Here is a 14,162-nt window from a genome sequence, read left to right on the forward strand (position 1 = left end):
GATATGCAAAAGAAAATCGCAGAACATGTACATAATTGTTATAAATGTATAGCATTTGCGCCGTCGTCTGGAAAAGTGGAAGGATTGATTTCTGCAATTCCTAAAGGCAATAGGCCATTTGAATGCATACATATCGATCACATTGATTTCTTTGATTCACGAGAGAAATCGAAGAAGCACATATTGGTCGTTATAGATGCATTTACGAAATTTGTGAAATTATATTCTACAAAGTCCACGACGACGTCGGAAGCGATCAATTGTTTAAACAAATATTTTGATAATTTTAGTAAACCTAAAGTTTTAGTGTCAAATCGAGGTACGGCGTTTACCTCTCAAGAATTTTAGGATTTTTTGAAAGAAAATGATATTGTATTTAAAAGAGTAGCCACCGCGTCTCCGCAAGCAAACGGACAAGTCGAAATTGTAAATAAATCTCTTGCTCCAATGCTTAGTAAATTGTCTGATTTTTCGGCAGGGTTACAATGGCCAAAAGTAATTACAGAGGTAGAATACGCACTTAATAATATTGTGCATAGCTCGACGAATGAGTCACCAAGCATATGGTTATTTGGTGTAGCTCAAAGAGGTAAGATCAGTGATTACGTAAAGGAATTTGTCGACTCTGTTGTGAATGAGAGATAAAGAAATTTGATTGAGATTAGGAATAAAGCTGACGAGTGCTTGCAGAAAGCGCAAGAAAATTATGTAAATAATGCAAATAAAAAGCGTAAAGCTGCTACTGAATACAAGGTGGGTGATTATATTATGGTGCGGAATTTTAACTCGACGAAGGGAGTATCCCTGAAACTTGTACCGCGTTTTAAAGGTCCGTATGTCGTCACTAAGGTTTTAAGAAATCAGAGGTACATAGTGGCCGATATCGAAGGTTTCCAGTTAACACAGAGAAAATATGAGGGTGTATGGGAACCGCGGAACATGCGTATGTGGTCACCAATAACGTAAAGAAAAAAAAATATATAAGTTGCTATTGTCGGTAAAGTACTTCTCTTATTGACGTCAGAGGGAAGGAAAATTTGTATTAAAAAAAAATTATTTTTTTTGACATCTCCGAGGTCGGAGATATATCAGGAAAGGCCGAACTGGAATAGTATTGTGTGTGTGTGATGTCGATTAATATGTAGTGTAACTTGTAAACGATGGGGAACCGAGATTCCCAGAAAATATGACGAGTGATAAGAAATGAGAGAAAACCGACAGTGCGTTGCCGGTCGTATAATCGTCAACAACCTTTTTGTATTTCTTCTAATTAAAACCTGAATTAATTAAATATATTATTCGTTCGTTTTAAACTGCTGGTTTTTAGTGTTTTATTTTATTCCCTGACAAAATATAAAACTATCCGCTTTGTTTCGCCCTTTATATATTACACCGGTAATTATTAAAGAAAGGGATTGTTTTGACTATTTATTACCAAGAGAAATTGCTTTTTAAGATGTGCCGGACACTGCATAGAATTATGATATAATTTCCACATAGGTAGAGTACTGTAAAACAGGCTAATTTCGCTCAAGAGATACCTATCTTTTAAAATTCGATTACCATACTTTTTAGACAGAAATATATAAGATTTACAATTATTTTCGTTAATACAAATGTCAAACTTTAGTTTAAAATTTATTTATAGCAGATTCATTTGTAACTTTCAATAAAAATTATATTTAAAATGATGTACACGGACTTCAAACACAACAAGTTTCAGAAAAGCTAAAAGTTTTAAACTTTAAGAATCAGATGCACAATACTTGAAGTTTGGTATTATTTTTACAAATTAAAACGAAATTTAAAAAGTTTAGCAGTTGACATTTCTCATGAATCAGGAACCGACCTTTAACCCCTTAACTGCCGGCTGAAAAATACTAAATATGCCCAGAATGCCAAAAATAAAAAAAAACATTTAATTTGTCTGAAACTTGTTACTCGGGGGTTTTCGGGATCGCAGATTACGAACCTTATGTCGGTTTTTCAAAATTCAAAATGGCGTATCCAAAATGGCGGACGACTTTTTTAAAAATCGATCCAATTTACCTGAAATTTGTTACCCTCAGGTTTTCGGGGTCGCTGATTACGAATCTAATGTCGGTTTTTCAACATTCAAAATGGCGCATACAATATGGCAGACGAGTTTTTTAAAAATTGATCTAATGTACCTAAAATTTGTTACTCAGGGGTTTTCGAGGTCTCTGACTACGAAACCGATGCCAGATTTAAAAAAATTTTATAATTTAAAATGGTGGATCTAAAATGGCGGACGACTTTTTTAAAAATTGATCCAATTTACCTGAAATTTGTTCGAGGTCGTTTTCGAGGTCGCTGACTACGAATCTGATGTTGGTTTTTCAAAATTAAAATAGCGGATCCAATATGGCGGACGGATTTTTTAAAAATTTATTAAATGTAACTGAAATTTGTTACTCGGGGGGTTTTCATTGTTGCTGAATACGAATCTGATATCAGTTTTTCGAAATAAAATGTTGAAAAACCCAAATCAGATTCGTAATAAGCGACCCCAAAAACCCCTAAGTAACAAATTTAGGCGAATTGCGTCGATTTTTAAAAAAGTCGACTGCCATATTAGATCCGTCATTTTGAATTTTGAATAATCGGCATCAGATTCGTAATCAGCAACCCCAAAAACCCCTGAGTAACAGATTTTAGGTAAATTAAATCGATTTTTAAAAAAGTTGTCCGCCATATTGGATCCTACATTTTGAATTTTAAAAAACTGTCATCAGATTTGTAATCAGCAACCCCGAAAACCCCCGAGTAACAAATTTCAGGTAAATTGGATCGATTTTTAAAAAAGTCGTCCGCCATATTGGATCCGCCATTTTGAATTTTGAAAAACCGACATTAGATTTGTAATCAGTAACCCCGAAAACCCCCGAGTAACAAATTTTAGGTAAATTGGATCGATTTTTAAAAAGTCGTCCGCCATATTAGATCCGCCATTTTGAATTTTGAAAAACCGACATTAGATTCGTAATCAGCGACCCCAAAAACCCCCGAGTAACAAATTTTAAGCGATTTTAGACATTTTAAAAATAAAAATGCATTGTATTGTCCATGGAAAAGATCTTGAAAAATTTGCTAAAAGTGTTGTTTTTAACAATTTTTAACTTTTTAATTATTTATTTAATTTAAAAACAGGAATGTGCGTCGCATTCAGCATAGCTTTGACTTTTTAGAAACCTTTTTGTTTTTAATTTTCAGTCATTTTTGACATTTTTACTTTAATTTTTATCATGGCAAAGATTGTCAGTTTTCCGGCAGTCAGCAAAGTCCGAAATGGCAAAGATCTTTGCCATCGGCAGTCAAGGGGTTAAAATGGTGTATCGAAAAATATTGAAAATTTAAAAATAAACAAAAATTACCATGGACGTAAGAATTATTGGCATATAGATGCGGGGAGAGTCAGCCAACGTAGCGTTTTCCCTTCCGATCTGCCAACATACCCCCCTCGCCCATATTTTTACTTTTGAGGCCTGTCCCTATATTTCTTATGTTAATGAAAATTACAGATGATTATTTAATAAAAAAACATAAATCCTGAAGCATTGACCCAACGAAACTGAAATACTCATAACAGACACAATTTCTTCATAGCAGGGACATGTTCTTAAGTATCGAAACTCTAAATTTTTAGAAAATTTATGGTATCAAATGCTGATTAACTTTATAATTAAAAAAAATTATTTGAAATTTTTCCGGATAATCGATAATTCAGATAATAGGGGTTCGAATAATGAGGTCCCTACTGTATTTATTTATAATTTTTTTAAAATTTGAAACACAAATTTCTTATTTTTAAAAATTAAAATATTGCTGCACAACATTCAGGGTCAAGTCCCATGGCACCGTTTTGCGTTGCGTTTTGTAACTAGGCCATGAGTGCAAGTACAGCGAACGTATATCTCCATCTCTCTCATTCACATGGACTACTTACAAAACGCAACGCAAAACGCTGCCATGGGACTCCAGCCTCATATAGAGGGCATTTACAATTGCGAAGAACGCATCTAAAGGGTCCACTTGTAGTTGCAGGAAACTAACATGCAAGTTATTTTAACTATTTGTATTCAGCCATATTAACTGCTTCATTTATAGTAAATAGTAACTAGTTTACATAGTTCCGAGAGGCGCCAGTAACAAATTGTAGTTGAAGCAACTGTAAAAAAAGTTAAATTAACTATTTAAAAAAATAAAATTATTTACTCAATTTTTAGTATTTATTAAGGTCCATTTTTTGTTTTCTCCTACCTGATTCTGTTTTTTATATACTTTACACGTTATAATTGTAAATGAGTCATCAATAATGCAATAGTAAAAAATTACTGTTAAAAATAGTTATTTTCGGAATTTCTGTAGTAAAAATATCCACTTTTTGGTAGTTGCAAAGTAAGTTAGACTTACTATTTTACGATCAAGAATTGATTCTCTTTTATTTAATTTCCTTGACTCGGAGTGATCGTTAAATTCCACTTACTATTATTTCTTACCTAGTTGTCGATATTTTTTTTCTCTGTCGGTAAAAAACAGTTATTTTGACAACAAGCTTCTGTTACGGCCGAACTCCGTAACTTTTTATATTGTTAATACCTTTTTTAATTATATTTAAACTAAAATTACATGCAACCATTACAAGCAACATGAGATTTTGTTAAACATCACAAACACATCTACACAAAAACAACCCTTTGTAATTACACAAAAGGGACATTTTTCTTTTCGAATATTTTAATCCAAAATATTTCAATCGGATAAAAATCTAGTTCTATTTAAATAATAGATTTAATGAAATTTAACATTCCTTTGAGTTTCACAATTTCGAGGTGAAAAACCTAAGAATATAACAGGGTATTTCTTAATGAATTCCTTTCTTGGGCAAACAGTTTATTGACCCTTTTGAGGAATAGTTAGAAAATATGAAAAGTAAATTGCTCAATATAAGGAGTGGTGCATCTAAGTCACTGAACTCGGATCACGCCACTACCTAAATCTGCAAGCTTGCAGAATTGGCTTGGCAACAGTCAAGTGCAATAAACTTAATATACGATTTCCCCAATAAATCGTCTTTCAATAAAATTGATTGACACTGGGATAACTGGGCAGTTTAAGCCAGGCCGTGGTAGCCGGCAGTTAACCCGGGCAGTTTATGCCCGTAGTTTAGTCCAGGTCGTAGTCACCTGTAGTTGTAGCCGGCAGTTTTTGGCCAGGCAATTCTAAGTCCGGCAATTGGCCGTGTTGATCGTGAAGATCAGTATTAAAGTTGGAATCCCTGAGCAAGGGATTTTCTCAGAAAGTTTTAAGGGTTTGATAAAAAGTTTATTCAGTAAAGTGAATTATAATTGAGAATAATATAAAATAATTTAAAAAAGTAAAGAAAGGTTGAATTTAAAAGTTATATTGAATATAAATAATTAATAAAAGTGACAAGTGAAAAATAATTAAAGAATTGAAAAAGAATATTAAAAATAAAGTAAATAAAGAATATATATAAAGAATTCATGAAAGAGATATAAAAAAGTAAAAGAATTAAAAGAGAATATTGAAAAAGTCTAGTATCAGAAAGAATAAAATAAAAAGTAATTTTATTAAAAGAATATCAATTTAAATATATTTTTAAAGACAGCCTTTATTTACGGGGTTTAGGTCTTAATTTTGTGCAATAAAAGGAATATTAAAGTTCAAAGCGAAATATCAATCTACCCAGTAAAAAAGGATTTTTTAATATAGCATTTTGGACGATTGAGCAAGCCGTCTGCTCAATTGTCCAAACGGCATTTGGACAATTGGACTGGTTGCTCAATTATCCGATGCATTAGATCCAATCATCCCAAATGTTTTTCGTGGCTAAAAAACTGCTGAATTAAGAAAAAAAGTACTGAAATGTTACAGAAACTTTAGAGAATTGTTAATTCCAGACAAATACAGAAAAATTAGGTATAAAAATAGGGTAACTGTACCAATTGTCGAGGGTTTTAGGCAACATGTGACTTTGACATTTTTTTTCTCGGAAGTAAATGCACTTTAAAATTTGATTTTTGTATATTTGGACGAAGGATCTAATAATGTTTAATATTCATATTTATTTTTTTAATATAAACTAAATTGTTAAGCAAAAAATATATTTAAAAGTCAATCGAGCAAAAGCACCATTTGTCCATGGTCTTGTGCTAATTTCTCGAGGGTCTGTTCCAATATTGTCGAGGGTATGACATTTTTAAACATATAACCCAATATAACCTAACAATTAACCTGTACAGATATTAGAAAATCGAGTAGATATTTATTTTTTCGATAAAAATATTATAGAACATTACCAGAAAACAAATATATTTATTTAACTATAATTGAATAATTTATAATATCGATATAAAACATTTTTATAGTAGATGATACAGGACAGAAAATTATTTAACTGTTTTTTAAACTTTTATAAATATAAGTTAATTAAATTTAATCAATTTTGTTAATCAGACATTAATTGAAAAAATAAATTAATTTAAGTCACATTAAATTTGTAAACGAATAAAATAAACTTTTATTACGAACTGTAAATATAATGGTTAATTATAATTAAACTATAGTACAAAATTTTTTAGTTTTAAATAATGCATTTTTTTATTAATTTTTTTTCGGTCTTCCTCGTTTTTTTGGTTGATTATTTTCTGTTGGTTGTAAATTTTTGGAGCATTTTTTTTCTTTTTCTCTGTACCTATAAATGTTTGGCATTTATGTTTGACGTTTAGTAAATAAACACTTAACCATCGATAAATGGTGCATCAGCGAAAAAAGTGACTACACCAATTTTCGAGTCATTACCTCGAAAAATGGAACTGTCAAAAAAAAGGAACCAAATACTGATGATTTGCTTTTAAAAAATATTAAATATTTTTTTTAACAAAAAAACATGCATACAAAATTAATTTAGTTCGTGTACAAAATTATAATAATAATTTTGTACACAAAAAGTCATTATAAATACGTTTAATTTGCATTTCTAAAAATCTGTTTTAATCAACCTGAAGTATTAAGAAAATGGAGATTCGTGTAAATTTCACAGCAGTGAATTATAATATTAATTAAATAATTATTTTAGTAGAATCGCTACGAAATTTGTATATATAAATATACAGTTGAAAATACAAAGATTATTTAGAAATTTTTTTTGTTCTTAAATATTATATATTATACTATTTATCTAAAAAAGAAAATTATTATCCTCGACAATTGGAGCACCCTCGGCAATTGGTGCAGTTACCCTACCTCGAGTGAGGAAAAAGAACAAGATTTCTAAAATATCACTTTTTAACTGACAGTGCAATGCTGTACTTGGAATTTAGTTGGCAAAGAAGTGAGGATTCTGATAAAGAGAAACACTTCATTATCCACTCTCAATACTCCTCATGTGGTAATATATTGTAGATTCCGGTTTCTCATTTTTAAAAAAGAGATAGTTCAGCAAAATAAAATATTATTGTTAATACACTATTATTGAAAATCTACAATTATATATTACCACATGAGGAGTATTGAGAGTGTATAATGTAGTGTTTCTCTTTATCAGAATCCTCACTTCTTTGCTAACTAAATTCCAAGTACAGCATTGCACTGTCAGTTAAAAAGTGATATTTTAGAAATCTTGTTCTTTTTCCTCACTCGAGGTATTTTTATACCTAATTTTTCTGTATTTGTCTGGAATTAAGAATTATCTAAAGTTTCTGTAACATTTCAGTACTTTTTTCTTAATTCAGCAGTTTTTTAGCCACGAAAAACATTTGGGATGATTGGACCTAATGCATCGGATAATTGAGCAACCAGTCCAATTGTCCAAATGCCGTTTGGACAATTGAGCAGACGGCTTGCTCAATCGTCCAAAATGCTACATTACAAAATCCTTTTTTACTGGGTAGTGAACCTAGATTGGGTATTTCTTTAGTTTTCCGGAAAAACAACATAAAATTTACGAAGTCAGAACGTGTCATTGGATTACTATTTCAAGGAGATTGAATTACTGAGTAGTGAGTATAAAAGTCTTACACCACATAACACACACTACAATTTCATTCACACGTATACAAAGTACTCTCTTTTACACACATGAAAATTAGATTATTTGTATTAGGGACTTTTGGGCAAAATATACAATTAATTGTTTTCATCTTAATATTGCATTTTAATTTAAACATCCTAGTAATTTTCCTATCTTCTCTTTTTTCACAGGAGTAGGGTTCTCAACCTCTTAGTTGAATCAATAACTAAGTAGAGGGGGAATCCGCTACCTTTACAATTTCTTTTGTCCGAAGGACACGTAAGTTAAAGTTTTAAAAATTAATCTTTAAAATTAAATTTCTAAATCCTACTTTAACAGCTTCCAATCAAAAGTTATTTGATTTTGTCACCTTTCTTCCAGTCCGTTCTGGGAGGTGTAATGATCTTAAAGAGGGGTTTAAATTTCACCCTCTTGATCATTCTATCTTGCACCATACTTAATTCTGGGATTGATAGAATTGAGCGTGGAAGCTTGGTGTGTTTACCACCAAACTTCCACCTTCCCTGCGCGGTTAACCTGCTCATAGTAAGAGCAGCCTTTTTCACCGCAGCAATATGAAGAGGTACTTCGGCTAGTATGAATTCCAATGCAGCTGTTGGCGTGGTCCTCATAGCCCCTGTAATACACCTGAAAATCATTGCTTGCAGTTGGTCCAGTTTCTCTTTAACCGTTATCAGTTGAGTCCTAGACCACCGAACAACCACCGCGTGAAGAAACCTGGGTTTTAAAATCATCTGATAGAGCCAGTTGACCATATTAGACCTAACTCCCCTCGATGACCCTATCGCCCTTCTACACGCCCAAAAAGCAGTACAGAACCTGTAATTCGAAATATTCCTTCTAAATCAGCTTTTTATCCAGGATTACTCCCAGGGACTTAGCCGATTCAGAAAAAGAAATTTCTTTTCCATAAAATATCGGTTTCTTCAAACTCGGTACCTTATATTTTCTTGTGAAAACTACTATATTCGTTTTCTCTGGGTTTACAGAAAGTCCAGTTAGATTGCACCAATCATTGACAATCTTAATTGCACGTTCCGTAAGTTCTAAGAGGGTCTCAATTGAGTGCCCTCTTATAATTATAAGGAAATCATCCGCATAACTTTGCGTATAATATCCCTGGCTATTGAGGTTTCTAATTAACTCATCTGCCACTAAGCACCACAATAAAGGAGAGACCATACTCCGCTTCAAGGGCCCTTTCGCGAAGCATGCTGTCGATCCACTTAATTAGCGGCTCGGGCACACCTCGCTTCCTGGCTGCCCTGCAGATAACTTTGCTAGAGGTGTTAGGGAAGGCACCTTCAATATCAAGAAAGGTACCAACCGCATAGCCACCACTGCTAATTTGTCCCTCTATTCTACCTACTGTAGAATGGAGGGCTGTTTCTACTGAGAAACCTGCTCTATAAGCATGTTGTCTTTGGTGTAGAGGATAATCCCTAACATAATCCCTAATTTGGAATATTTTTCCTTCTTTACATCCTGGCACACAACAAGACATTTTTTAAATAAAATAAAAAAATATTTATTAAAACGTAATGTATGGCATATTTCTCTGAGATTTTTAAAGCGCTTTCTACACAGAGTTCGGTCTCCTTACTCTTCCTTCCTGTGCCGACTGAAACGTCTGAAAAAGGTGGAGGCCCTAGTTCTGACGGAAGGATTGTAGTGTTGCCAACTGTTAAAAGTCTATATACTCGTTCATCTTTTAAATATTCGACGTTTTGTGAAGATTAATTAAAAATTTGTTTAAAAATATTATTCAGTTGTAAATTCATTGTTTGATCAGCTTCCGCTACAGAACATTTACAAAATTTATAATTAGTTAATTACTCTCTAAATTTTAATTAGTTGGCAACACTATATTCCTTGCGTCAGAACCAACACACGCGTTAGCCTTGAGTCTATCCATTCTGGAAACGACGAATCGACAACAATTTCGACGTCTATGTAGATCTCGATTTAGACTCCATATAGATAGATGTTTTAGACGTCGATTAGATCATTCATTTCTGACTGAGACATGTGTTCTTCTTGTTTCTTAATTGCTTATTTCTATACCGAACATTAAATAAAAGTTTTTATAGTTGTTTCCATGTAAATAATCAGTCATGGTCTTAGTTACCGATGCCTCCTGGAACTATGTAAACAATAGTTACTACTTACTACATCTGAATAAAGCAGTTAATATGGCTGATTACAAATAGTTAAAATATTTTGTTAACTTATTAATTTTACTGCAAAAAATGGTATTTATTTCTACATTGTACATTTAGACTAACTATTCTATTATAATTCTTTTTACAAAATTTTCCTTTTTTACTAAATCCTGTAACTATAAGAAATTGGAAAAATGTCCAATTTATCAGGTTTTTTTGTGTGCATTGTTGTTTTCTACAACTACAAGTGGACCCATTAAATCATTTAGAGTGAAAATTTTGCGTTCCTTTGTGTACCTTTCAATTCTTCTATATGTTACGGTCATTGTCGACAATGCCCACAGTCTCTGGGCATTGACATTGCCCGGGTATTTTTAACAAAATTCCGTGAAATGTGAAAGTGCCCGGGCAATGTCAACATTGCCCACTCACTTTTGGGCAATGCTATTTACTCCACTTTATTTCTTTTTTTAAATCACTTTTTCGCTAAATTATTGTCAAAATGCCATGGAACGCCCCTTCTAATTTCTTATAGATTACAATTCACTTAAAAATCAATGCATCATTAAAATTTCAAAACAAACAATAATTACCTAGGGTAAACCAGACAATAGTCTGACACCGGCCTAATTAAAAATAATTTTTTTCTTCGAGGTGTCCGACTACTGTACCTTTTACCCTATAATTGAAAATATTTTAAGTTCAAATAAATAAAAATTAGAAATTCAGGAGCTGAATCGTAGAACCGACTCAATAGTACTCCAGAGGCGCTCATTACTACTCGGCCGGTATTAATGCGTGCGTCCATGCGAAGAGTCAGTTGTACGATTCAGCTCCTCAATTGAGAAATTATAAACGATAAGAATTACCACCAATAATTTTCTGGTATATTTATGAGCTCTTAAGAATATTAATTACATAATATTTACAACTGAAATATTTTTGACTAACCTCCAACATTGTCACGTGCTTTGGTTTTTCTTTTAGTAACTCCCAGAGTAACCCTCCATCTCCGCCTCCTAAAATAACTATTTCTTTCCCCGCATAATTTTCTTTTCCTCGTTGCATAAGCGTTTCGGTATAAATTAAATCTGCCTCGGACATATCTATAGAAAATTAAACATTAATATTCAAATCAAAGTAAAATATCGTTAGTAATTTGATTATTTACATAACTGGTTTCTAATTTAAATTTCCAGTATATTTCATGAGTTCATAAAACTGACTCTGATTTATTGAAATTTATTATAATGTTATATTATACTTATTCGATCTAAAATGGAAATATAAATTAAAAGGTCATACAAAATACCTGTGTCTGACCGTTTTGTAAGATCAAGTCGAATGCAATTTTTCGGGGTGAAAACAACTCTTGAATAATAGATGACAAGGTTTCTTTTAAAAATTATCAATTTTTATGAAATTTGGTATCTTGGAGATTTCAAGGTCGCTGATTGGGAATCTGGTACCAGAATTTTAGAATTCATAATGTGGTATCCAATATGGCGGTCAAAATTTAAAAATATTGATTCAGTCTGCAAAAGAAAGCTCTGATTTAACTCCTCCAGATATACCTGAGTTAGCTGAGAATACAAGGAATAATCTGTTACCAACCTATATAATTTATAAATCAAATATAATCAGATCTACAATTTCGAATTAAAAAAATTTGACCAGAGATTCGTAATCAGCGACCTCGAAACCCCCAGATACCAAATATCATAAAAAATTAATAATTTTTAAATAATATCTTGTCACCTTTCATTCAAGATCAAGAGTTATTTTCATCCCTAAAAACAACATACATCCAAAGTAAAAAAACCAATGCGAAAAGTCCGAAAACTTAGAAGATCCAGAGGGCAAAAAATAATCCAAGACTTAGAAGGTCCAAAAGGACGAAAAATCCAACACTTAAAAAGTCTAAAATGGGCAAAATGTCCAATGTGTAAGTTCCAATAACTTAAAAAGTCCAGAGAAAATTATTAATAGAAAATAATAAATTTGAAAATAATCGAATGAATTGTTTTATTGTCGTTTCTTTGGTTTGAAATTGTTGCATGCCAGTTTGTACGCTTTCCTAACAGAATTGCAGCAAGAGCAAGGTGACGTGGAATGTATGCAAAGTCAACTTACATTAGGGCAAAAAATACGAAATTTGCCTTCAAATCATTTTCAACGCATTGAAGAAAAAATGTTGAGTATCGTGACTCGCTACGAAACATTTGTTGAGGACAACCGACGCGACAGATGGAATACATTAAATTACTTGGATACCATTTACATTTTTAAAATCACATATTTTATATAACCTTTTTTTATACATTGGTTTTGGAATAAATTTTTTTACTTTGGATATTTTTAAATTTTGGACTTTTTGTACTTCTGGATATTCTGACTATTGGACCTTTCAAAATTTTGGATATTTTGTATTGGACCTTTCAAATTGGACTTTCTGTCTTGGACCTTTTGTACTATACCGTTCATCTTCTTCTTCTTCTTAAATGACTTGTGGCCTTGCCGAGTGTCAGAACTATACCGTTCATCTAGCAAAACGGCCAGATAATGAAATACAATGAGTTCTCGAGAGTCGTTCAACTCAAGGTGCACTCCCATGAAAGCATGAAACGGAAAATGTTCAGCCAATAAGAATTCCCTATTAGAATGATTTCCATTGAATCGGAAGTTCCTTTTGGTTAAACGTTTTCCGTTTTTACGCTGACATGAGACTGTACCTTCATGAGTCGTTCAACAGGTGATCCGTGACCGATTCACTAGTTCAATTTCTAGTATGCGCGCCAGTGTTCAGTGCTGTACAATTTAAACGGACCAAAGCCATTTAATATTATGACATATGTTAAAATATGTATAATTAATACAATAACACGTGTATTTTTGCAATAGGGTGGCTTTTAACATAGATCAATAATATCGAAATTATGTGACCTTGAAATAAGACAAGTTCTATTGTAATTAATTAGGAAATATGAATAAGAAAAAATGTATGGAAGATTTAAACCTACTTTGTAATTCGTCCAAAACTAGAAGATTTCCTAGAGACTTGGAGTGAACAATTTGTACTTTCTGGTATGGCGATCTTGCTTCGAATACCAAATGATCAATATCATATTCCAGCAATCTCTCATCTGAAAAATTATCCAAAAAGACAGTTGTACACAAATATTTATTTTTCCACCTCTTCTTGAAACATTGATATATTCAGACAGAACGTAATAATAATTTTTATAATAATAACAACAGTATTAATAAACAGAACAAAAAGCTAACAAATGCATGCCACAAGTGTACATTATTATCCCTTAAAGTACACACTTATTATAAATGGCCCACAAGTTTTTTAAAATTTTGTACTGGAAAATAATTTTAAATATTAAACACGTGCATTTAGTGTCCGTAAATAAATTTCGCAAAGGTATGGTTGTGACCTTAACATTGTAAGGTAAAGTCTGCTGCCAGTCTGCTGGCAACTCATATTTATAAAGTCTATTGGAGACTCACCCTTTGCGGAAAGTTTTTCGATAATTTGTCTAGAGTACACATTAAGCTCAAATGGGTTATTAATCTGGTTATTTAATTATTTCATTGTACATAAAAACGTAAATGCGCCTCAGGACAAACATTTAAACTTTAAAACTGAACCCTCACAGCCGATGAACCCGGCCGCGTGAGCTGAAGAATCTTTTTTGAATCATTTTAATTAATTTTATTCAACTCAAACAGGTATTCTATTGCGCGTCGTAAAAGGCGACTAAAGAGGTGTTTGATGAGATGACAACGCATTATGCTATGTACTGAGGTACTAAGGTTGGGTGAGACTTAGTTTTGGAAGCTTCCGAATTCGTATCTGTCAATCAGAAGGGGTCGAAGCCTGAGATTGTCAGGGCAGGATGACAGAGACAAACTGC

The 14,162-nt window shown here is 32.4% G+C and overlaps 1 protein-coding gene across 2 annotated transcripts in view; it reads right to left on the reverse strand.

Annotated features, from left to right (window-relative positions):
* LOC122502223 (spermine synthase) overlaps positions 1-14,162 on the reverse strand; it is a 61,112-nt gene that overhangs the window by 31,163 nt on the left and 15,787 nt on the right. For both annotated transcript variants that reach the window (XM_043612165.1, XM_043612164.1), the window contains exons 4-5: positions 13,260-13,382; positions 11,191-11,345 (exon numbers count right to left, since the gene is read on the reverse strand). In XM_043612165.1, the coding sequence (XP_043468100.1) occupies positions 11,191-11,345; positions 13,260-13,382 (278 nt within the window). The remainder of the gene's footprint in view (positions 1-11,190; positions 11,346-13,259; positions 13,383-14,162) is intronic.

Source organism: Leptopilina heterotoma, unplaced genomic scaffold (assembly GCF_015476425.1).
Source record: "Leptopilina heterotoma isolate Lh14 unplaced genomic scaffold, ASM1547642v1 Lhet_223, whole genome shotgun sequence".
Classification (NCBI taxonomy): Eukaryota; Metazoa; Arthropoda; class Insecta; order Hymenoptera; family Figitidae; genus Leptopilina; species Leptopilina heterotoma.